General features: G+C 37.9%; 3 protein-coding genes across 3 annotated transcripts in view; 2 read left to right on the forward strand and 1 right to left on the reverse strand.

Moving 5' to 3' along the window:
* The window catches only part of LOC128512966 (tyrosine-protein kinase receptor UFO), a 36374-nt gene extending 31322 nt beyond the window's left edge, over window positions 1–5052 (forward strand). The window contains exons 16-19 of the mRNA XM_053486523.1: window positions 917–1038; window positions 1898–2167; window positions 2461–2597; window positions 2689–5052. Of these exons, the coding sequence (XP_053342498.1) occupies window positions 917–1038; window positions 1898–2167; window positions 2461–2597; window positions 2689–3145 (986 nt within the window). The 3' untranslated portion in view covers window positions 3146–5052. The remainder of the gene's footprint in view (window positions 1–916; window positions 1039–1897; window positions 2168–2460; window positions 2598–2688) is intronic.
* A 148-nt stretch (window positions 5053–5200) lies between these two features.
* Window positions 5201–8410, forward strand: LOC128513414 (phospholipase A and acyltransferase 2-like). The gene is made up of 4 exons (XM_053487167.1): window positions 5201–5259; window positions 5396–5516; window positions 7129–7430; window positions 7526–8410. The coding sequence occupies exons 1-4, from the start codon at window positions 5242–5244 to the stop codon at window positions 7613–7615; spliced, it is 531 nt and encodes a 176-aa protein (XP_053343142.1). The 5' UTR covers window positions 5201–5241; the 3' UTR covers window positions 7616–8410.
* Window positions 8411–10186: 1776 nt separating this feature from the next.
* Window positions 10187–24936, reverse strand: bace1 (beta-secretase 1). The gene is made up of 9 exons (XM_053487166.1): window positions 24217–24936; window positions 20092–20180; window positions 18200–18416; window positions 16683–16820; window positions 16387–16521; window positions 16175–16276; window positions 12816–12965; window positions 12330–12501; window positions 10187–11606 (listed from the first exon to the last, which is right to left on the reverse strand). The coding sequence occupies exons 1-9, from the start codon at window positions 24487–24489 to the stop codon at window positions 11362–11364; spliced, it is 1521 nt and encodes a 506-aa protein (XP_053343141.1). The 5' UTR covers window positions 24490–24936; the 3' UTR covers window positions 10187–11361.
* Window positions 24937–26147: the final 1211 nt, after the last annotated feature.

Here is a 26147-nt window from a genome sequence, read left to right on the forward strand (position 1 = left end):
TGTATAACGAGATAAAAATGTAAGTCGCTCTGGATAAGAGCGTCTGCCAAATGCCTAAATGTAAATGTAAATGTAAATAATGTAAAGGCTGACCATGCTGAAATGCTTATATTGTACAACCACTGATCATCTAAAAATGTAAAAATAAGAAAAATAAGAGTTTTTAAAAAGAATATAAAGTTTGAAATAAGATTTTTTTAAGTATAGAAAAATATAGAAAAACTTTTAGCAGTGAAAAACATAAAAATTTACATTATGTACAAATAATAAAATTTAATAAATAAGAATTGAAGTGGAATATAGAGACCATGTCCAGTCCTGAGCAAAACAATGTGCAGAATGTGTAAAGCCACAGTTCAAAGTTACCTGATGTGCAAAGTGTGCATTAATATGTAACGTGTAATGTGTATCTCTTTCCCTCTCTCTCTCTCTCACACACACACACATACACACACATTCACTCTCTCAGCCTCACTCTCATTCTCTCCATCCCTTCCTCTCTCTCTCTCTCTCTCTCTCACACACACACACGCACGCACGCACACACACACACACACACACACTCACTCTCTCAGCCTCACTCTCATTTTCTCCATCCCTTCCTCTTACTTCCATTCTCTCTCTCTCTCTCTCTCTCTGACTTTTTCTGCCCCCTCTCTCCTATTTTATTTTATAAAAACACATGCACAGCTTTACATTTACATAATATTTAGAAAGTGCAAAGTTCTCTCACTGAACTTTCCTGTGTCTGAAACTGTAGATCAGTGCTTATACACAGTACTTTGATAAAACAAATTAAAAAAACATACATAAGTGTTATTAAATTAATAATTAAACATTACTATGCATGTTAAGCCATTATTTATTAGAGACTGCTTTTATAACTTAAATCTGTGTGTGTGTGTGTGTGTTGCAGGAGTGTGTTTGCAGACTGTAGAGAGTGAAGGTTTTCCCTCTCCTGTGGTGATTCTGCCCTACATGAAACACGGTGACCTGCACAGCTACCTACTCTACTCAAGACTGGGCGACTCCCCTGTAGTGAGTGTCTGCTCTGCTTTTCACAAACACACACACACACACACACACACACACACACACGTATGCGTGCACACAAATACAGTATGTCCAGTAGAAAAGGTCAAGAACGTAAAAACTTCACAAGTGCAGTATCGTATCCAGTGTGCATCAGTGCCTTAATAATTAAGAACTGGGTTCCTCTAAAAGTTTCCTTCCTTCATCAAGCCGAACCAAGTGCTTCCTGTATCAACAGAATTTCTACTCAAGTAAAGTATACAAACAAAATTGTGTAAATAATGAAATTTTCATGTTAAACTCATTAAATAGAATTACATGCATTAATAAATGTAGATTAATTGTAGTAACGTAGACATTATATCAATATGCAAAAGCTACATGAGGCCGAAATAATGTTGCGAAAGGGAAACCCACATATCCATAAAGCTGATTTAGGACAATATCTGTTGTTAAAAGCTTACCTTTACTGACCTTAACATGCGTTCACTTTAATTACATAAAGAATAAAACTAAAGATTCAAACCTTTTGCTTTGTCAAAGATGTTCCCTATGAAACATGTAAAAAAATACCAAATTATTTTCATTTATGTTATTATGTACTCAGTAACAACAAACTAATCAGAAATAGCTGAGATAAAGGAAAAGAACATCTTGTACTTTCAGATAGTTGGTCATGTCTATGACCTTTTGCTTATGGACTGAACAAAGAAAGTGCTCTACCGCCCCCTAGTGCACAGTAAAGGATGCACAGTGCTTTTATAATTTTCCATTTAGTGAGATGTTATTAAAGTTTTATTGTTGTTAATGTCCAAAATTCATGTTTCTTTTTTTTATGTGTTTTTTATTTTTATTTTTTTTGCAGTATCTACCATCTCAGATGCTGGTGAAGTTCATGACCGATATCGCTCGAGGAATGGAGTACCTGAGCAGCAAGAACTTCATCCATAGAGACCTGGCAGCACGTAACTGCATGTTAAACGAGAACATGAACGTGTGCGTTGCTGACTTCGGGCTCTCCAAGAAGATTTACAACGGTGATTACTACAGACAGGGCCGCATCTCAAAAATGCCTGTCAAGTGGATTGCGATTGAAAGCCTGGCGGACAGAGTTTACACCACCAAGAGTGATGTGGTGAGCTTACCGTGATTTTGTGTACTGCATAACACATTTTCTCATTTCACATAAAAGCAGTGTTAGATTTTTATTTTATTTGTGTCAAATACTATTGTTTTTGCTAAATTTATTATTATTATTATTATTATTATTATTATTGCAGAATTAGACAAGCTGACAAACTGCAACATTAAAATTTAGAACATGACTGACAATATGAAATAAAATAAATTTAATATGCTATAAATATTTATGTAACACAGATGGATATAATTTTTTTCTTATAATCAACTGTGCATATCTTTCATCAGTGGTCCTTTGGCGTTACGATGTGGGAAATCGCTACACGTGGTCAGACTCCGTACCCCGGTGTGGAGAACAGTGAGATTTACGATTATCTGAGACAAGGCAACCGCCTAAAACAGCCTCCGGACTGCCTGGACAGCATGTGAGTGTGTTTTTTGAATTGTTTACTTTTAGTAATAATCGAGGAAATGTGCACATATTTGTTTCATATCATGTATACGTCTTTCCTTCAGATACTCCCTGATGTTCTCCTGCTGGCTGCTCAGTCCGAAGGACCGTCCGAGCTTTGAAGTCTTGTGTTGCCAACTTGAGAAAGCCTTGGAAGAGCTTCCTGACCCGCAAGATCCTGACGAGATCCTCTATGTCAACATGGAGGAGTCATCAGGAGAGCTGGGGGCTGTCGGGGGACGAGATCCCAACATAGCCGGTGGCATGTGCTCTTTGGGCCCATTAAAGGGCACAGAATCAGTCGCGACAGCAGAGATTCACCCGCCAGGCCGCTACGTCATCTGCCCGCAACACGAGAACCAGCGCCTGCTCAATGCAGATTCAGTAGAAAGCCTTAATATCTCAGGCTCGACGCCGACTTTAGTACTCCAACCCTCCACTCGCTCAACTCCTGTGCCAACATCTGAGATGAACACTTCTGAGGACAGAGATGGTCCGGGGAGCAAGCGAATAATGTGGTAGTGACTTGTAAACTGAATGAGAGACTGTGCAGCCTAATCCCTTAGGTTGGAGAAGGATTCAGTTAGAGATTTGTTCCTTGTCCCATTGTTTATAATTTCCAATTTTTTTCTTTTTATGGAAGCACACACTTCTCCTGACATTCCAGAAACAGGCGTTGTTCTTGTACGTGTATCACATCCAGTGTTTCTCCGAACTGATAATGCTTGGAGTAAGGTTCGACCGTAAATTAGATGTTGAGGTTAAAGATAGCAACAAAGTGCAAGCTTCATTTAAAAGGACAATTTCACACCAAGACTGCTGACACACAAACATCTACCTGTTAAAAGTAAAAGCCATTCGGGGAGAAAAAAAAATAATAAAGCTAAATGGTGGCATTAACCTTTATCGGGGAAGAAAGCTGAACCTGATAAGCTAGCATAGTTAAAGAAGTACAACATGTGAATCAAGTATTAGGAGGTCCTCAGGAGATACTAGCCTTCAGGACATTTATTAATAATGTGTAAATGTCTTGAGAGCTGCTTTGCCAGCACATCACTGCCATGTGTATGTGGGAGAGAATCAAAAATATTGGTGCCTGTTTTTTTGATTTTAGGAAAGCATTCGATTCCACTTGCGTGTGTGTGTGTTTTTTTAACTGTATGCCTTGTTCAGATCTCTTCAATTGAACATTTCCAAAGACTGTTACATGAGCCAACATGAAGCACTTCTGGCTTTCTATACAAGCCATAGGCAGAAAATACTAAGTGAAAAGTTGAAAAGTTGGAGAAAAATAGTTATTTTACACCATCTATGTTTGTCATGTATAGGGGTTTGCTCTGAAGTACAACAAAACCAAATCCTCTGTCTAATTTTGGACACCATCAGAAGACATTCTGCCATTATGGAATCAATACACACGTTATTCAAAAGGTACTAGGGTTTTCTAACATGTCATGTCTGAAACCAGTTTTATGGTTTCTGTAAATGTGGTTAACATGGGGTGTTCCAAATCAGGGCACTAGGTAAGAATTGGTTAGAACATTAACATTAACACCGGGCCAGGTACTGCCATGGTTCAGCAGAGCCTTGACTCAAGCACAGTATTATTTGTGTTTGTTTTTCTGTTTTGTATATATGAAATCTTTGCACTAATCATTTCCAACACGTTTTTTTTTTTAATTTGTTTTGTGTGTATTTGTTTTTCTATTACTTTTAGCCGATTTGTTCGTTCAGCTCACTTCTTAGCGCAGATGGTTAAAATTAAATCATTTGAAGAATTTTGTCACTGATAGTATTGAAAATACCAAAATTGTAACATTTTTTTCGTTTGTTATACAAAATATGTTTTAGAAATCAAAGAATGTATGTTTTTAGATAAACTTTATGGTACGGATGAACTGCATTTTCTTTAACAACGTTATCTCACACATAATGTTCCAACAACTTTAAACATAAACCCATATTGAATTATGTGAATTTGTATGAAGATTATGTCTACTACATAAATACACCTTAGGTTGTGTTTCATCTAGGTCCATTATACACACCAAGCCGTCCACGTGTCCTTAACTGTCATGGTCTGTCATATTTGCCTACAGTACATCCAATGATTTTTCCCCAATAAAATTAAAAGTGTCTTTTTTTTTAAATCTAGATCACTTTTGATGAAACTTTACCGTCAGTTATAAAAGTCATAAGCTGTGCATACTTTGGTACGAAAATATGATATTGCATCTATATTTACATACACATGTGAGCAAGACAGTTCAAAGTGCCTTGGGAAAGCCAGTATTTTACCTTAAGATAGTTCATTAATATGTAGCATTAGGCATTTTTGTCTAGAAAATATTAATGTTGCTCTTATGGTTGTTTTGTACGATTTTGATACGCTTTTATATGTAATAAATGCTATCTGCACAAATTATAAATCTGTGTTTTTTGTTGGTTTAGAAGTCACAACATTCAGTATTGTAGCAGCAGGGTTTAACTGTACTTTTTACAATCCCATTGCGTAACACTTTAGTGTTATTACTAACAAAGTTCAAAAGTTGACTGTTATCTGTCTTTCCTACCTTCTTGTCAAGCTTGTATACTCCACCTTAAAACGTAGAAGCAAAATGGCTAGTTCTGCTGAGGTAAGTCTTAATTAACGTATTAATCAGTTATTTGCAAAAAAAAATTGGAGTATTATTTATATAGTAGTATGATGTTGTTACTTTACCTAATCTTTTGTATTTTTCACAACCTTTTCTCTGCTTTTACTGCTAACAGATAAAGAATATCATACGTTGTGGGCAGCTTGGAGATTTAATCGAATTCAAATATCCCATTGGTTTTTCACACTGGGGGGTATACGAGGGAGATGGTCAAGTGGTTCATTTCGCAGTTGCAGGTGACAAGCAGCACTTCACATGCAGCTACACAACCAGAATCATTATTCAGACTGAACTGCAAAGCTGGAGTCGCTACTTCAGACTGGAATATAACAGGCCTTAATGTTTCAGATTGGACTCCACCACTGGACTTTATTTCAGACTGGACTACGGCACTGGAATTAACATTCCTGACCGGATGACGCCACTAAATTTGACTTCAGAGCCGACAACACCACTAGATTTATTAAATAAGACTTGACTACACAGCTCTACTCTTGCTTCAACATGGACTGCACCACTACAGACTGGACTGCACCACTACATCCACAGTCCCAGACAGGTCTAAATCACATTACCATATTTTAATCCGCTCATCCCACTTTAATAACTACCAATACTAGTGTACTAAGCCATGGGACTCACTTTAGACATGACAATAGATTTAACGATACAACTGTCCTCTACAGTAAACCATTGACTACTACACTACTGTAATCTACATCAGAGTGGACTGTATCACTGACATCACGTACATGGCATTGAAGTCAGACGTTTACACACACTTAGGCATGGAGCAGTTAATTGTTAAAAAAAAGTATTTTATAATAGTACATTTTGTTTTCTAGTGCACTGCAGTGTTTTTTTTAATGTACAATACATGTGAGCTACTTCCGTGATTAAAGTAAAGGAAGTAGAACCGCGGTCTATTTATAATAACTCCAATGTTAATAAGTCAGGGACGACCTGTACTATATATACTTATACAGTACAATCATTTATTATTTATTTATAAGTGTAAATAAAAGAGCAAATAAATATTTCTCCCTACTATTATTTCTACATTTCACAATCGTAAAATAAAGTAGTGATCCAAGATGACCTGAGACCTGGAATGGATTAACTACATTTGAAAAACTACAGTACATTTACATTTAAATATATTCGATTAAACTTATAAATTTAACCGCACATATCAATGCATTATTAAAATTTTGGTAAGTCCCCTGTTGCTTAACTGTTTCCTATTTTTATCAGCTTTGTATTTCCACAATCTGAATAATATCCTGTCAATTAATGTTTTATGGATGTCAAGTACAATAACTTCTTTTTCTAAAGAAATTTTAATTTACTGATTTCTTTGACAGAAATATTTACAATATACAGTATGTGGCCAGATAGATAGATAGATAGATAGATAGATAGATAGATAGATAGATAGATAGATAGATAGAAGTAAAGGAAAAGAAATTGCTTTAAATTATATTGTGTTAATTTGAGGATGCCAGGCAGTGCAACAGTTACTGTATCCATGGAGTTATCCAGTTTGAACCCTCAGCCAAAAAAAAACTGCAATAGCTGGACTGGCTAGTGTGCATTCCCTTGGGGTAAATGTGTGCATTGTGTCCGGTGATGGGTTGATGTCTTAATTAAGGTGTGGGTCTGCCTTTTGTCCAGTTTCCATGGCTCTGCATCCACCACACTTTACCAAGGTCAAGTGGTTAAGAAGGGATTTTTTTTTTTCAGAAAGCATACATATTTTAAAATAGGAAATAATATAATAAGTAAATAATGTAAATAATGGTTTGTGTATAACAAGAGCCATGATTTATTTGACTTGATCTATTTCAGATGAAAATGAACTGCAGAGGATGTTTCGCATTCACATATTACAGAAAGTGTTCCCCTCATGTGGGAGCATTCTTCTGGGACAAACCAAGATCCAGCGTGAACACATCACTAGTGTGCCTGTGCCCGAAGGAGCAAAGATCAAAATCAGCAACAACTGTCATCATTATCCAGCATCTTCTGTTACAGATATGAGGAGGCGACTGCATGGTTTACTGGGTGAAGTGCTTGACTACAATCTGTTATCTCAAAACTGTGAGCATTTTGCCACATTTGTGCGCTATGGAGTGGCTGTGTGCAATCAGGTGAGACCCTAAAAGCAACCTAATTCGTCTTAAATATTTTGTAACAAATTTAAAAAGGTACCTTATTTTATGTTATTTTTTAATGCTATTCATAGGTACCATTTCATCAAGACAAAGTGCAAAGAGAAACAACCCACATGTTTCAGGACATCATAGCTAAGAAATCTGTGAGCATGAAGTTTTAAAAAAGAACAGTGTGGTTTTTAAAAAAAAAAACTGTTATACATATAAATCTACACCAAATAGCACATAATATGGAAAATATGTAATTTCTTTTCAATATATTGTATATCAATACCACTTACCATATTCTTTTTTTTAATCAGATTGAACAGTTCTCTTCAGGTTGTTCACTAAAAAACTCTGGGATCTTAAAGAAACAGGTTTATTTCTTCTGAGTTCACATGATACTTTTTTTTTGAAAAAGGTTGACACTATCACACTAATTATGCAACAGCTCCTGGAGAAATTGTGAGGTAGGGGCTCACAGATGCAGATCAGTTTTCCTGGGCCAAACAGTGAAAACAGCTCCTTTTATGCCACAGGGTTCCTGAGATATTACCATTCACCTATCCTGCGTGATTCGTGCTGTATACATAAGCAGTCTCATTGGGCCCCCTTCCTTTCTTGATTCATATCTCTCATTTTTCACTTCAAAACCAGGTTTGCAAGGATCCTCTGGCCATTGAGACCCTGGATCCCACTCCTACCCCTTACTGCAATGCCTCTGGTTTTGAAAGGTTTTATGTAAAATCAAGGGAGAATTAGAGAAAGCAAGATTCACTGTCTCTACACTGTATAATCCTAATTAATTTTAATCAAGGATTGTTAAGTGTGTTAATTAAGGGATGTTCAAGGGGGTACTCATTTTTGCTTTACATGATTTTTTTTCCAAAATAGTGGAGGGACATTCAATGTGACCTACCTTATTTTTAGATTAAATCACAAATGAATGAGCTAGGAGTAATGGGAGCGAAGAGGTTTGATACAAATGCTTGTAACTCAAACATGATTTGTGTCAACTTCATTCCATAGCACCTGGGTCTCATGCAAATAGGCGTGCATGAATTTGAGTGAGAAATGTCTGCCTAGTCCTCGTCTGAAAAAGAGAATTTTGAGTAAACTATGTTGGATCCCTTGTAATAATAACAGCAAACCCCCATTAAATGACCTCCTCCCCTCAGGAATGGTACAATCCCCATTAAATGTTAAAATCTTTGCAGGGGGGAAAAAAATGCAATAATAATAATAACCCCAAGGATGCCCCTATAATTTTGGGTTTTCCAGCAGGAGGGTGAATATTATTGCAATCACAAATTGTTTATAAGATTTTTAAATGGATTTGCAAACTATACTGATTCCCCTCCTTCAAAATCATGGGCTACTCTGGGAAGATGCATGACATATTCCTAGTTAAAATCAATTTAAAGGGTTAATAATGCGAGCCACTATTTACAATATATTAATAATCAATAGATAGATAAGTTCTGTATTGTTTAACATTTCATAAGTGTATTACTACCCTTTTTATTACTTCATTACTATTTTCGTTTTTACTGGCAAGTGTGTAGACACAATTATACCCAAGTCAACTCAACAGAAGGCATGGTTCACACAACTGAGTGCTACACTGTACATAGTTTCACACTTGCTTCAGTCTATAATCAGAAAGCATACATATTTTAAAATAGGAAATAATATAATAAGTAAATAATGTAAATATTGGTGTGTGTAAAACAAAAGCCATGGTTTATTTGACTTGATCTATTTCAGATGAAAATGAAATCTTGCATATTTGTATCCAAGAACTGCTTCTGTATCATAAAGATTGTCCTTTGCTCATCCTAGGACTTATAATATGCTCATGCTGAACATTCCCTAAACACACTGTTTGTCTTCATACCACACAGATATAATAATTACACATATATAATTCATATTCAGGTTCCCTTTGAGTTTGGTATGAGCTGTTACGTTGTGTTGTCTCAGGATACTTTCCTGCTAAAGGGATTTCTGTAAACTACTTTTTGTTACATTGTGTATTGCTTAAAGTATTAAAAAAATAAAGATGTGAATGTAAACAATTTGATTGGGCAATAACTGATTTAAGCCAGAATATACACTACTTTATTTCTCTATTTTATCTCCTGCTGCACTAATTTACTTAACCCAGTGTTTCACTGGAGGTTGGATACCAGCAAGGTAGAAAGATTTCTCGCCATGATTAGACTGCCTGTCCCTTCACGTCTAAAGAGCTGGCCTTCCAGGAACTCCTTTAATGCCACAAACATTTGGAAATGGTTTGAAGGGAAGTCAGGGTTATAGGGGCACGTGGAAAGTTACGGTAATGTGCAAGTGGTGTTGGTGAATGATGGTGTGTACAGGTCCCACAAACAGATGCGTCACTTCTGCAATTTGATGACAAGCTAATTTTTTTAGGAACAGGCATTGCACTCACTGAATGTTCACAGGAACGACTGCAGTGGGCTCTGAGCAACCTCAGATGTATAATCTTCTTTAAAACCTTTGCACCATTCTAATGTTTTGCTGCAGCTAAGAGTTTCCTCACTATAATATGATTGAAGCCTTCTGTACATCAATCAGTTTTCTGCCTTTATTCATGTGAAATTTCACCACAAGTCCTAGTTTGACTTTAATCAGCTTTTCTTTGGCTTAACACATTTTGCCTTGGAATAAGTTCCACTCCTGTTTAATCACTAGATTGTGCCTATGTTGATTAGAATGAAGATGTAATTAGCTTTTATTCAATATTACAGTTTCCAGTTTCAGGCCAGGAGACCAGGTCGTTTAACATGATGTACAAGATGAGAAAACAAGGAATGACTTGATTGGGATTTGTATCTTGTTGATATTAGAGATTTCAGACCAGAACGCACAGAAGAGTCAGATTTGAATTTGTATTCAGTACATGTTGGATAGTGCTTTGTATGAAAACACAAAGTACAGAAAACCAATTTGAATCCTCCTATAGAATTTCAGCATAGTTCAGTATAATTCATGTAAAAAAAAGACATTTCAGTAAATGTTAAAACAAGTGTCTGTATAAGAACTGACTTGCATTGAATGGAGTGCATCTAGCTTGACATAACATATTATTTAACATAAATATAATGTACATGACAAATACCTTATGTTACTACAATAACATAATATATTTTACTGCATAGGCAATTCCAAACTTTGCATGTATCATATCATATGCCTTCTTAGAGGGATTATGGGCTATCTGAATGCTAGTTATGGGTCAGGTGTGCTTCTGTATGAGTATGCATCTGTAAATGTAAAAAATACATTTATATTAATAGATTAGTGTGTGCGCGCATGTGCGCACGCATATAATCCCATATGTCACACGGTAAGCCAGCACAAAACTACTACTCAGCTTCACAGTCAATAAAATAACAGCAAATACAAAGAGCATTTTGTTACATAGATAAGCTTTTTCCATAAACAGACCTTTAAAATAAATGTTCATCTTTGAAAGCTTTCATAATATGTTCATAATAGCAGGTTCTCTCTGTAGTTAGTAAATGTGTAAGTTCCTTTTAAAAGGCTGGCGTTATAAATTACAAATAATCAGAAATTGCACATCATTATCTCAAGGTTTGGGTTTTAGTAAAGGTTATGACATCGTAAGAGCTCTTAATCACACGTACACACACTCATTTTTTATAGAGATTATACACTTAGTAAGCCTCAACATGGCTGTCCACACTTGAAACACTAAATAAGATGGGACCATCAAGTCGAAATATTTTAAATCCCCTTATCACAACAGTCCAACCACATGCCGCATAGATGCATTAACCTATATACAGTACACCATCACATCGTTTCTGATCCTCTTATCAAACTCTTAATACGGTCCCAGCAGTGGCCCAGTTTAGACTGAAGATGCTGAAAGTATGGCTCATTTTAGGAGATTTAAGTCATCTGCAAAATCGCCCGAGCCTGGTGGGTGCAGGCAGCGTGCGAAGCGCCACTGGCACACCATGAGGCAGAGAGGCAGCATGAAGAGGGCGCAGATTCCCGCCATGACATAGGCGATGGTCATTAGGGTGGACTCATCTGTCTGGGGCACGTTGTAGCCGCAGTCCTCGAGCTCTACTCCGTGGAATGGGCCCTCCACCGACGCTGTGCGGAACTCATCATGAACTGAGAACAATCAGATATATGAGACGTTTTTTTTTTTTTTTGTGACCGCTGATGCGATCAATAAAACAAAAGGGATTAAGCAAGTAATACTGTCTTTTTAATATGATATTCGGTTTGGGAGGTTACTGTATATTTTAGGGTACAATCCTGAAACTTGAAATTCACAATAAAACACCTCACAGCATTAGTTATATAATGGACAGCCAACGCAAACAAAAGGCTCTTACGTGGATATACAGTATGCAGCAAAATATACAGTACTGAAATGAAAACACGAACAATATTACCTCCTGTCATCATCTAAGGTCTTTAGTTTTCCTGAACTAACATAAACACTATTAGCGTGTTGATTTACGCGTTGATCGTTCATGCAGATTTTTAAACATATCCCGAAACAAAGGTTGCTGCATACTTCTGCAAAAGGAGATGATTTGCTCGTATGATGCTGACACAGTACACTACCAGAACAGCAAAATTTTGTAACAATAGGCAGCTTAACTGTGTTTTTTGGTGACGTCTTATTAAATCTCTCTCTGAATTGTACTGCCCCCTTTTTCCTTCCCATTTCCAACAAAAAATAGGCAATAAATCTATAGATCTATGCCCTGTCGACAAACGCAAATGCACTCGAAATGTGCGAGTTTCAGTACTGTATATTTTGGCGCATACCGTAAATAACTGTAGACACCAAAAACATACAAATAGCTTAATTTTGTGTCTTACCATGACACGTGCTGACGGCAAAGCCAATCCGTTTATGATCACGGTCGAATACGACGTAGAAGCCCTCCATGATGACGGCCCCCATGACAGTCCCTGTGCTTGACTGTGACACAGCGAACTTGTAGCAGTCCTCCTGCGCTGAGGCCACGTCCTCTACAGGCCTGAGATACTGCTACAGAGAGCAGAACGGGACAGGGAACCGGTGTTAGCTTAACACACACATGTTTATCTTACTGTAAACAAGTACAAAAAATATAGGAATTTGATAACACGTAACACAATAGCATCGCATGATATGTATTGCGTGGTCTCCTTATTAAATCACTTCAAGGAAAACAAAAATGCTTGTCCAATTTCTTCTGTCTATCCTATTAATTAATGATATTAACACAAATATGTAAATCCCAAAACTTCCAGGGTCACTTCATACAAATCTTCTTTCTTTTACACAGACATATGTTCATTTAAGCATAATCAAATGCACACCTGGGGCAGAATGGAGATGCGAAAGGACTGATTGTGGTTTTCACTCATCAAATAGAGAGAAATGACAGGAAAGATGTGCCAGGGCGTGGTTCCAGCCTGCCAACAGACTAACTGCTCACCCAGCCAGAAGCCTGAAGGAAACTGCTCGGTCTGTGTAACAGAGAGAGATGAAGCAAAATAGAACAAGACAGATAAGAAAATGCAAAAACATTGACTAGGATTGATATCATAAATCACGTCATATGTCATATTTAGGAATAACAGTGGTGCTAGAGAGGTGGAAACAGAAGTACAAGAAGCCGGGAAGTGTACGGACTAAGCTGAAAGCTGACCCATACAGCCCAGCCATCCCATAAATCATACTGTCAAATGTTCACTCCCTGGACAATAAACTCAATTTTATCAGACTACAAAGCTTTACACAGCATGACAACAAAGACTGCTGCATTTTCATTTTCAAAGGAATATGGCTGAATAAAAACATCCCAGACGTTAAGTTCAGCTTACAAGGCTATTTGCTGTCTACATACACAGCAAGTCAGTAAGGATGCGTGGAGGACTCTATCTAAATCAACACAGAATGGAGTGCAAATGATGATCTGTTCGACAAAAACTGTTCATTACTAATGAAATACATTGCAATTAAATGTAGTCCATATTCTTTGCCACAGGAGTTAAGGGGTCATTGCAATTTTGGCAGTGTACATACTTATGCTACTGAAGCACTATGAGGAACTGTTCGAGGGTGTATAATTGAACTGCAATTTTTTTACTCTGACCAACAGCTATAAAATAGAATTTGACATGACCTCAGTGACTGGATACAACAACAAATGCATTAAGGATGTTACTGTCATGAAAACATCACCCACTTGCCCGAACCAAAAGCCATGGTGTACTATACAGAAGAGGTTCACAAGCCTCTGGAATATGGCATTCTGCTTTTATAGTGGAACATCATGGAATGTATGCAATGGCATTAACATACAAAACATCTGTGGCAACATTGAAGACAAGAACAGAGGCCGTGACAAATTACCACTCTCTCTCAGAAGTTCAGGTGCTTTCCCTGTCTGCTGCCAGTGTGAGGATGCTCTTCATAGTCAAGATATGCAGCAATACTGCACGACCTGATGGTCAAAACCTTATGGTTGATGATCAAGATATACCTTTCACACTAGAATCAATGCAGGTTAACGCAATCATCAGGTCTGTCGATAACACCATCATAGTTGGGCTCATCAGCAGCAACTATGACACAACATAAAGGGAGGGGGTGTAAAAACTGGCAGACTAGTGCAAGGATAACAATCTGTATCTAAATCTTAGGAAAACAAAAAAGATGGCTTTTGACCTCATAAGGTCCAAACCTGTCCATTGTCTATTAGCATCAATGGTGCCATGGTGGAGTGAGTGAAGTGCACCAAGCTTCTTGGTATTCACATTGCAGAGGATCTCTACTGGACCACCAACACTAGTACATCTTTAAACTAAAATAAAATAAAAAAAACTGCTATGCCTCTGACCACAGAGCTCTGTTGAGGGTTGTGCAAACAGCGGAGCGGATAATCGACACATTATGCTGTTCCATCCATAAACCCACCAGCATTGTGGCTGCCTTTACCAACCCCTAACAAGTACTGATCATTCACCCCTCTCCCATTTGCAGGATCAGAAGCTGGTCAGCCAAACTTTTCTGCCCCGAGCAATTAAGATGAATTGGAGCAGCATGTATTCGGAAGCCGGACACCATGCGGCCCTGATACGTCTTGGGCTTCATTCTTTACAGCCATACTGATAAACTCAGTGCTGTAGAAAATCAAAAGGTGCTTTAACAAAGAATTAGTTTAGGGATGTGCATATTTATGCAACTCCATTATTTCAGTGTTTATCCCCCCTTACCCCCATCAAAAAAAAAAAATCAAGATCTATTTTTTGTACAGAAATTATTTATCTTGGTCTCGTTTATTTACATTACAAAAAGCTGCCATTTTAACAGGCATGTAGAGGGTGTGTAGACTTCCACTGGGTTATTTTAACACCTTTTTGCTGTTAACTATTTTTGTTCTATCATAATTTGAATGTCTTCAGTATTAATGTATGATGTTGAAAACAATAAAAAATAAACAACAAACATTGAAGGAGAAGCTCTGTCCAAACTTTTGACTGGTGCTGTATGTTGCACTATATGGTCACTAGAGGATGTCATTTAGTCTCTACTGTACAATGCTGCGAAGACAATACACGCTCTACATGAACTGAACATTCGTCTACTTGACTTGGCCTTCATGAAAATCATTGTCCTAGTCCAAGAATTTTAGTGTCAGAAAAAACAACCCAGATAGTAGAAAACTCTGATCCAGATCCACGACGAATTCAATGCGGATCTCCCGGAAGCAAAGCGGATCAAATTTGATTCTGGATAAGAGTCGTCCGCTATCTGGGAAGAGTTTTTAGAAAAATGGTGACATTTGATGGCAAAAGAGGGGAATTACTGCATGCAGGAACACCTCCAAATGGATGGGCCATATCTCCAAAAGTAATGAGCTTTTTTATTTATTTGTTGATACAGTGTTCCAGGTGTCTCATTGCAAAATAAAATTATACGGCTAATAACATTACAAATATAATGTTATATTTTTATAATGTTATTTTCATTAATTTATTAATTTAATGACATTTTCTAAAGTATGTGTGATTAAATGGGCTAGAGACAGAAGAGACACAGACTGTAATATGTCTTAATCAATGTTAATCATATTAAAATGTAATGCGATCCTTGAAAAAAAAGAAAACAAATTATGTTCTATCTATTAAAATAGAAAAAAATAAAAAAAATAAAATCAAAAAATAAAATAAAAAATAAAATAATCACGGAATCATAATAGGACATAATTCAGAACAGGGGGCAATAACTTGCAAAAGTATTTATACCCTTTGAACTTTTCCACATTTTGTCACATTACAACCACAAACGTAAATGTATTTTATTCTTCCGCTGCACGTCTTTTGGGATATGTTTTTAAAGAGAGTGAATTTTTTGCATGTGCTGTGATTTTGCATTTAGGCCATAAAGTTCGGTTTTGATCTCATCTGACCAGAGCATCTTCTTCCTCGTGTTTGCTGTGTCTGGACTGGTCTACTTTTAAAACTTTAGTGTGGAGAGCACAAGAAGGTAAAAAAAAAAGGAATTAAACAGCGCAGTGACACAACTCCACCTGGGGACAGGGCAGAAGTGGGGAAAGTGCTAAGCTTGCAGGAAATGACTGCACGTCTCATTTTTCTCTGTCATAATCAGTAGGGGGGAAAAGGAGAACAGGCAAAGCCCAAGAGCGCAAGGAGAGAAAACAGATACTGACTGAAGAAGCTGCTTCGATGGCCTTTACAGCTGCCTGGAACACTTTGCGAGGCAGACGCAGGTTTGTGGTGCCGCTGTCGACGATGCTCTTATCGTAGTTATACTGGCAGAAACAGTGAGACACACATTTTCAAGTTAACTCTCCACTGTCTACAACCTTTCACTGTTTTTCTAAAGCAAAGTGGATTAACAAGCCCTTAAAAGTATTCACACCTCTTTGCAGTCCATGTTGAGATCTTGTCCGTTGACCTCGATGCGGACAATGATGACCTCATAATACCATTCACGACGAATCGGAGTGTACCACACATCTCCCACATAAAGTGAAGGGTCAATCCCTCCAATGATCTGCAATAAAACATGTTACCAAACCATTCTACTATATTCCACTTATATATAGTCACATTCAGTAAAGGATATTTCTTGTTTACATCAATTTCTTATATCTTCTTAAAATGACGTGCAGTCACTTCTTTGAGGCTTATGTATGAGGACGAATGCTCTCGTACCATACTGCCTCCCACAGTGGCACTGCCCAGGCTGTAGTTCTGAGTGAATCCGGCTCCACAGAGCTGCAGGGAGAACAGGTTCGGAACACTCGTCTGCCTCACCAGAGAGTCAAAGAAGGGCTCGAGATTCTCATCAGGCTGAAAGAAAGGAAAGAAAGGAAAGGAAAGGAAACAGAGAAGGGAAACAGGAAACGACAGAATAATTTCTTCAGCTGTTCTGTAACGTTCTGAAAAATGTACTAATATTTTTCAAAGTGGTTTGGAATGATGAAAAAGTCGAACGACTTCATCAAGTCTTCTTCAGCACATCCCAAAGACTTGCGATAAAGTTGAGGTCAGGACTCTGTGGTGGCCAATTCATGTGTGAAAATGATTTCTAATGCTCCCGGAACCACTTTTTTACAATTGAAAGCAACTGAATCTTGGCATTGTCATCAAGGAAGGAAAATTCCACTGATGCTATTACCTGGTCAGTCATTACGTTCAGGTCCTCAGTTGACTTAATTTAATTGCCACATAATGTCTAGAATTGACGCAACCCCAGATCATAACACTATTAATAACCATTTTAATCACTTTAATAACCATTGCACAAAGTCACTTTTTCTATGCATACTTGCACACCATTATAGTTCCATGTGTACAATATATTTCTATTTTCAGGTTCTATTTTTTCTAGTTAAATTTTTATTTAAATTTTCTATCATATTTCTTCTATTGATATTTATTACTTATAAGTTTTAATTCTCTTTTTAAGGTCACTGGCGGTCGTGTAAGCATTTCACTCCATTTCGTACTGTGTATGACTGTGTATGTGACAAATAAAATTTGAATTTGAATTTGAATTATTGTACGTCCAGAGTTATGTGGGCACATTAGGCACTAGGCATCATGGTTGCATCGCTTCATTTCCCTGACATGCCCATTGCTCTGGAATTGGACAAAGACCCCACATGGCCCTTTTTCCAATGCTCCAAAGTCCTTTATGCTCCCTGGCAAACTTTGTCCTTCTTATGGCCACACAGCTGTTACACAGACTTAGTTCCTGTCCTCTGAGTTCTCATCGCTTTGTGCACTGAAAATGCTCCCACTTTTTCTATTAAACATAGCTGTAATTTCTACAAATTTCTAATTTTATTATGATGCAACTTTACCAAGCATTTAATTGATCTTCTGATCATTCAAAATTTTTTGCCCACATTTCTTTTGCAAAGTTAATGGTTCACCTAGATCATTCTAGGTATTTATAATGCCATGCACGGTTCTTAAACTAAATCTCCGTAGTTGTTTTCTTTGTTTGATGCAGGCCAATACTTTGGCCATTATAAAACATCTTTTCTATGACTACAGCATACCTCCACTAATATGGTTGTTCACTGATATGGTTTGTTCAGAACCTCTTCACTGTATCAGGTAGGGTTAAAATAGTTGTTGCCAGGCGGTGTATTTACTCTGATGTGTAACAAATAAAAACAATTATATCATGTAAAAGTGTTTGGTTATCATACAGAACTTACCCTGGCAATCTCAGCATAAGCCAGGCCGAGGATACCCTCCCAGTTAGAGCCGTTGATGAAGAAGCGATCTGATTGGGTGATGGCTGCGATGTTGGCCCTCAGTGTGACATTGGGACCATGAGGGACTGATACCACATCTGTGCCCAGCTCTCCTTCCCAGCGCCCTTGAGTGTACGGCACATACACACCTCGACCCAGGTCCTTGTATGAGACAGATCTAATAAAAAAAGTATTTATATAAAAATAATGTAAATGTAAAGGGAACTGAAATGATTTTGAACTCTGAGGCAATTACTGTTGTACTGTTATAATCTCGAGACTTCATAGACAAAGTTGTCCATAATTTTGGAAAAATCAATACAGTATAGAAAAAATATTTTTATTAAAAGCAAATGGTATAAATTGTAAGTGCATACGTATACACCGCCCCCACCCCCTCGACTTGCTTTGAAACGCGTGATTTAGTTTTGGTGGAACTAGCTATTATCAGAATGAACATAATATGTTCAATGTACTGCATCAGTGTACAAATAAAGTACCACATGACCTCAATATAAATATGCCTGTTCTTGGAAAGCCACAGAGTTAAGCAAATAGCATCATCTAGACTACTTAGCTATCAAAACAAGTCTGGGACAAAGTTCAGAAAAAGTATCCATCAATCAATATCCTGTACTTTGACCACACGAAAATCCATTATTAAAAAAACAGAACAAACTCAGTTTAACTCCAGAAGAGTCTAGAAGAGGCCATCCACCAAAGATCAGTGACAAAGAAGTTAGAGAAGAAAATAAAAGTCCAGTGGTAATTATGAAAGAGCTGAGAATATCCATACATTAGAAGCATTATAAAGAGCAGAAAGAATAAAAAAAAAATACAAATTAAAAAATAAAAATAAACTACAGTTTAAAAGGCAGGTTGGAAACTCGTAGGGAGAAATGAGGTTACATGAATTATTCAAAGTCTGTTAAAATCTCACTTACAACAAAAAAGACCACTAAACATGGACTCATAAAGACCTCTGAAGATGTGCAGATTTGCGGTGGTACCTGTCACCAAGACACCAGCAGCAAATCCTATAAGTTCTACAATATGAAAAGTGAGGCCTCCATGGATTAGACTTGTTTGCCCAGCACACGCCATGATTGATGTGGGAAATTTGAAGGTCAAATAAACACTTTAAACCCGTTGTAATTTTCATGAACAATTTGCGCTTATGGAGTCCTCATTTGGCGCCCATGATCCTGTTTCCAGGCACACTGTGTATCCTAGCCGTCACTATTTAGCCCTTGTCAAATTGCTGTCTAATATATCCCACCCTTTGGCCGGTACTACTGTAACAAGATCATCCATCCTTCCATTCATGAATTTTCTATCCTCTGTAGGGCCACAGGAAACCCTGAGCCTATCCCAGAGAACACCTCTGATGGGGTGCCAACCCACTGGTGGGCCCGAGTGCACACACCAAGCACAGGGAGACCATGCAGACTCCATGAACACAGACCATATCTGTCATTCAAACGCCCAGCCCAGGAGGTAAGGAGCAACAGTGATAACAACAAAGTGACCGATTTGTAACTCTAGAAATTATAGAGGGAAAAAAAAATCTAAGTGGGCTACTGAGTATGTGAGGAACAGAAATATGTTCTTGTAAAGATGCAGGAAGTATTTCATTGGTAATGTAGACACTTATAAACAGCGTGATCTGGTATTAAATAGCTGTTTCAAAAGGAAAATGGCAGCAGACCAAACTACTTTCTGTGAAAACTCCTTTTGAGGTTCAGGGGTTCTTAGGTTGGTGACACAATGGCAAAGGGATGTCAGCAGGGTATTGAAACGCAGTTAGATCTGCTATTTTGATCCGTGCATTAGACCTGTCAGGAAAAACTTACAGAGAGCGATGGTAGTATCGACGTAGGAACGGGTGAGCTGCAGCTCCAACTGCAAAATTACTGCTCCCCGTATCAACCAGGATGTTCAACTGCAACACAGATATATAAATACATTACATTCATTCAGTATTTGGGTGACATTCAGTATTTTGAGTGTCCTTGGAAACTCAGGCTTCATGCAGCAAGAAGCAGATTTATTATTGATCATCTCCCTGCATGCTGCCCGAGACTGGCTGCCTGACTGACTACTAAACTCACTGACTGTGCAAAATCTGATGCAGGATGTAAGAGAGATAGAGAGAGGGACAAAGAGAGGGGTGGCAAAAATCAATGCTGTAGTTGAAATTTTTTTGAATCAGAGTTGAAGAAGTGTTTCATATCAATGTACAGTTAATTTATTTAGCAAATAAATGATGGATCTGCATTTTCACAGTCAAGGTACAAAAAAAGTCAACACTCGTACTTATGTATTGTACTTATGCATAATTATATAAATATAATTAAGCAATATTGCATGAGAAGTAACGTGTACTGAACAATTCTTACCAATAGATTATGATCTGTTGTTTATTAATTTAACCAGTTATTTACTCCACCAACACAGATTCTTTTCAGGGCTGATGAAAATAGTTTAAAATTCTTACCATTGCCATGTAGCAAAAAGGTGAGGAGAATAAACCACGGAGGAGGCAGACAGTTCTGTAAATCTTGTAAGCTTCTCTTTATATTTTAACTTCTGATGTAAAATATCAACTATAGTACAGGGTTCCTGGTTTGAATCCCAATCAAAGTGAAATAAAAAGCTGGTGTGTTATGTAGGGTCTCTCTTGTTCCACAATGCAAGTAGTGCCCTTGATTAAGTGTTAGAGAGTTCAGCCTTGTATTAGAAGCTAGTTAGCCATGAACAAAAACATGGGTGGTTGAGAGTAGGTTTGGGTACCGAAAACCGGTGCCAATACGGCACAGGTACCTATATAACCGGTATGTACCGAACCGAAACAGAACGCGAATTTCGGTGCGTCATTTCGGTGCGTCATTTCGGTGTGTCATTTCGGTGCCAGTTAAATGCCTAAACTGTCGATTGAAATATTTGTTCTCTGGATTTATAGTTTTTTGTAGATTAATAGTCTATTAGATTAAATAAAAAAAATTAAAGTATGAATTATCAGGAAATGAGAGACCATCCGAGATGCGCGTAAATGCTAAATCCTGTGCAGGGCATGTAGTAAGTCAGGAAAGGTGTCGTATTTTGCCAGAAAAGGCAAATATGGTGAAATTTCTGCAAAAGAATTGCTAAAATTTAAAGCGGTTTAGTTATTGTAGTTGGGTTAGGTGGCTTATGTTTTGTTGTTGTTTTGTATTTACTTATACATTCATATATTCTTTAAACTTTAAATATATTGTTCAATTTTAAGCTTTCAATTTTTTGTTCAATAAAAATGTATTCTTGGGTCATTCACCATCATTTTGTGGCTTTGGTAAAGTATCGGTGCAGGCACCGTTATGGCACCGGTACCGTTTTAAAACTATCGATTTGGCACCGGTATCGAAAAAAACCCAAACGATACTCAACCCTAGTTGAGACAATTTGCAAGAACTTAGAAGCAATTACAAAGAAGACGAATGTTGTTTAAAATGACATTACTTCATCAAATGAGTTTTCTTCCTGAAAGTGATTCCGCAAGTTGTTTTAAATGTGGATTTTGGCAGGCAGCTGCTCTCCCCTTTTTCCAGTACTGCAGACCATACCGACTCACTTTCACCCATGCTGGCAATCAACAGTTATTGTAATTAATGATTGTTAGAACATCTGTGAGTGATACTTATTGTTAGTATATCTTTATCACCACTCATGGAATGCGTCTCGTCAGATTATTTGGAAGTAGCTAACTGTTATAAATGAAAATATTAACAAAATTCAAGAGTCCTTAATATTTGTTAATGCATCTAAAAAGTAAAGTGACTAAAACATTAATTAAAATGTATAATACAGCAACAAAGTAATACAGTATACAGAGGTCAGGACTATGCGTGGGATGTGACAATAATTTCCAGCCGAGTTGTCTTAATGTGCAGTAGGCTCTGAGCCACTTCAATATTAACGTTTGCACCATTCAAATGTTTTGCTGACATTTAAAGGACAGTCATCATACTGTGCTTGAAGCCTTCCGTAAAGGTCAATTGATTGTACTTATGTACACCTTTATTCATAAAGGAGTATGGCAAGAAGTCCCAGTTTGACTCGAACCCTCCTCATATTGGTGACCATCACAGCAGTCACCATAGGACTTCTTGGATCATATGTCCTTTGCACAGGCTTCCTGCCCTTTTGCCAGCTAAATCCATGCCAGCAATCTGCATCCTGCCATCATGACACCCCAACATAACACACACACACAGTTTTTTTCCTTCCGTACAACTCCATATCTCAGATTCTGGAAGTCAACCCCTACAACTCCTTCCTGTTTATGATCCCTGGTTTTCAGTGTGTCCTCTAATAGTTTTTAAATAACTCAGTAGAGGACTACATTAGATCATTGTGCTAGTTTTAACTTTAGGAGGTTTATTTAAGTGTGCTTGGTATAGAATAAAATAATATACAGAATCTTCAGGCCATGCCAGTGCTAATGTGGTCTTCAGCTAATGGCTTGTTATTCTTCTTTGGTGCCCGAGTCCACAGCAGCAGAAGCAGAAAAGGGCAGTGATGTGTTTTTTTTTTTCTGAAATATCATAGACTGCTACAGTGAGCCCTTGGTCTGATAAGCTGGTGTGTTTTTATTTAGATCACGTTTATTTTTTTATGATCAGGATATTTCCTAATAATGATGGTAGATATTAGATTTTTACCAAGAGTTTGACTTGGGTCGCATTAATGGCATGATAATTACGATAGGGCAAAGTATTAAACAAGCACTGATGTAACGGCATCACAATTCTTAATTTTGCGGTTTCAAGTCTGTAATGTTCTACCGGGTTCATTCCACCTTTCCTCCAAATACCAAACATGGTAAAGCTGTAATAACCTTTTCGATGAAACAAACAAAAATCCCCAATGTTGTCTGTCCTTGTGTGTAATTTGTACTTTAAACAGACAATGTGTGCCTAGTCGATCAAGTTGTAGTTTCTCCTTTTGGGCGAAAAAAGGATGATGCAGCTGATGGAATACGTGTCAAGTCTGTCAAGTTTTCGTTTTACTGTTAATTTTCCTAATAGTATGCTCTTAGACACATGTGTTTGTGTAGTAGAATAGTTTGCAGTATAACAGTTTATATGTAAAATCTCTTTTTGTAGTACTGTAGTACAAAAAGTTTGTAGTCCAAAGGCCCTGCTCAGTCGTGTGTGTGTGTGTGTGTGTGTGTGTGTGTTTTGGTGTTTATGTGCATATTCTCTCTGTGTATGTGTTGATTATAGCATAAGAGTTGATGTATATGAATTAGTTTTCATTGATTCACTTATACAGCTTATCCTCCCTAATCAGTAGTCCCCAGCCCCAGGACCGTTACTGGACCGCACAGAAAGAATTAAAAATATGTATTTTTTTATTTATTTCCAAGAGTGTTTTATTTAAAAAAATAATCAGATCATCTCCCATTAGCTTCCGACCTAAATTAGCAGCCTCCAAGCCCACCCTGTATAATAGATGTGGCCTTAAAAGTATGTTTGAGACAAATTCAGCTTTGTTGATGTTCTAGATTCAAATCAAGGCGTAAAATCCTGAGATCGCCACAAAGCACTGAAAAACCCAGCTTCCATTTCCAACAACTTTTACAGGGTTCTGCAGTGACAGCAATGAAAATTAAATTTCATTACATTTATGCATTTAATCAAACTGCTGGAAAGGATTTGTTTTTCTTTGTACTGTGCTGGAAACTGGATTACCCGGAGAAAACCCACAACAAGTCCATGCTCACAGACCGTGGCTCGAACCCACAACCCTGAAGGTGCGAGGTAACACTGTAATGTAAATTTTGCTATCTGTATATTCTAGTATCTTGTATGTATTGCCTGATATATGCTGATAGTTTTAGTGGTGAGCAGGTTACTGTGTACGCTTTCCTATATAATAGATAATTATTGATTATTGATCTTTGGGGCGTAACCAGCGCCAGCCTGCTCAGTGCTCACCTTCTGAGGCGGCGTTCCCACCGCCATCTCCACGTAGTAGCCCTGTCCTGACTTGCCCCGGAGGTTATCCACCATGTCAACGAAATTAACGCCCCCGGTGGCTCTCGGTTTCCGAACATGCGGACCGTGTGCGGCGGGAGCGCGCTCGGGGCCTTTGCGCACGGGCACGCGCAGCAGCACAGAGCTCGCGCGCGGTGCTCCGGGATCTGCAGCTGCAAACACGGCGGAAATGCTCCAGCCCAGGAGGAGACATGTGTGCCAAGGCGTGTTCATTATTAGTGCTAGGATTAATAATAATTCTGCGGTTGTTTATTTTGGAACTAGGGCGTTTGCATTTGATTTAAAGGTTTTGGTTTTAATCTTAAAGTGAAAAAAAAAAAAAACTATTTGTTGATTTAAAATGTATAAATCAGTCCACGCGACTTGTCGCTGCTTTTTTCTCGCTTTCCATCTTTCCCTCCTGATGCAGAATATTCCCTATAACAGGTTAGAATGTCCTCCGATGCTCCGATGTCAAGCCTGGCTTCGTCTTCTCCGGGATGAATTTCCCAAATCAATTCAGTCCACGTTTTGCTACAACGCATTTTAAATATCTAAAAGAAAAAAGACACCCGTTTTGTCCTCGGCTTCCTCCTGTCTTTAGGTTCAATCCCTAACACCCATAATCCGCATCTCTCCGTCCGCTAAACACCTCCGCCTCCTCCATCTTCACCCGCATCCGGATGCACGAGATGCGTCTCGAGGCGAAATGATGAGAAACCGTGAGCGAGAGGCATCATGGGTAATGTAGTTTCGATGTGATATGAGACAAGGCGGGTGGGTGAGTGTGTGTCTGGCTGTCTGTCTTTGTTGAGGAGAAGAGGTTTTACTCCAAGAGTAGAATGAAAAGAGAATCTATAACATTAGGAATATTACATTTATGTAAAACTATCCACCCAGGAATCTTTGTAGTCCAACTAGGGACTGTAAAGGCCAATGGTGAGAATTGTATTTATTGCTATTTTACGAACATGGTCAACGTTCACACGCCCATTTCACAAACCACGAGCAATTTTGAAACGGCAATTAGCATGTTCTTGGGACAGTCTGAGGAAACCCGTCAAGCACGAGGAGAACATGCAGACAGACCACAAGGCGGCAATCGAACCCAGACCCTGGATTTGCAAGGTGGTCGACATCAATCCATTAAGCAACAGTGGTCCATTAAGCCACTGTGCCGCCTAATGTAAAACATCTGCATTGAAACATAAGCAAACAAATATGATGAGGTGATTTTTACACTCTTCCACCATCCAGGTTCCAGTTCTTGGATGCCGATGTGACGTGGTCTTCTGCTACCAGTTAGATCCCATCTGACTCCACAACTCACGTGTTCTAGGATGCTTTTCTGCTCACCTTGGTTGTAAAGAGTTCTTGTTAAAATGAGAACCAGTCTGACCTTTCTGCTATGACGTCTTTTATCACCCATAAAACCACAACTCGATTTATGTCTATTATTCTGTGTAATACTGTGTCTGCATTTGTAAAGGGTTCTGTGAAAGTAATTTGCCCAAGAAGTACTTGGGTGCCAAAAGTTTGTAACAAAAACATTTTACATTTTATAGGCCAGGTGTATTTTTTAACTAGTGTTAGTACCTGTCATTGATGGGAAAAGCGTTTAGCTTAAAGCTAAAAATAATCTGATCAGCTTTATTGTAATCAGTGATATTTTTATTTCAGGTTGAAGCCCATGTACATGTCTGCCTGTCTTTCCATACAGCAGAACTCTCTTCCTAACTTATTAAAACAAAGACATAAAATGCCTTGTTTACGCTAAGTTGTACTTTTTTGGTCATCAGTTAAATACACTCTCTGTTCTGTAATCAGAGAGTAAATCACAGATGAGAAATCAAAAAAATTGATCAGATAAGGATTAAGTTTTGTCTTAAGGA

This window comes from Clarias gariepinus, chromosome 25, assembly GCF_024256425.1.
Source record: "Clarias gariepinus isolate MV-2021 ecotype Netherlands chromosome 25, CGAR_prim_01v2, whole genome shotgun sequence".
Taxonomy (NCBI): domain Eukaryota; kingdom Metazoa; phylum Chordata; class Actinopteri; order Siluriformes; family Clariidae; genus Clarias; species Clarias gariepinus.

What these genes read in the sequence shown, in the direction of transcription:
- LOC128513414 (XM_053487167.1), top strand. An exon ending in GGTTCATTTCGCAGTTGCAG is followed by an intron (nt 5,517 to 7,128) that starts GTGACAAGCAGC and finishes GATCTATTTCAG; the next exon opens with ATGAAAATGAACTGCAGAGG. An exon ending in GAGTGGCTGTGTGCAATCAG is followed by an intron (nt 7,431 to 7,525) that starts GTGAGACCCTAA and finishes TGCTATTCATAG; the next exon opens with GTACCATTTCATCAAGACAA.
- bace1 (XM_053487166.1), bottom strand. Translation starts at nt 24,489, where the DNA reads ATGAACACGCCTTGGCACACATGTCTCCTCCTGGGCTGGAGCATTTCC. An exon ending in CGATACTACCATCGCTCTCT is followed by an intron (nt 18,417 to 20,091) that starts GTAAGTTTTTCC and finishes TTTTTTTATTAG; the next exon opens with ATCTGTCTCATACAAGGACC. An exon ending in TGCCGTCAGCACGTGTCATG is followed by an intron (nt 11,607 to 12,329) that starts GTAAGACACAAA and finishes GATTGTTCTCAG; the next exon opens with TTCATGATGAGTTCCGCACA.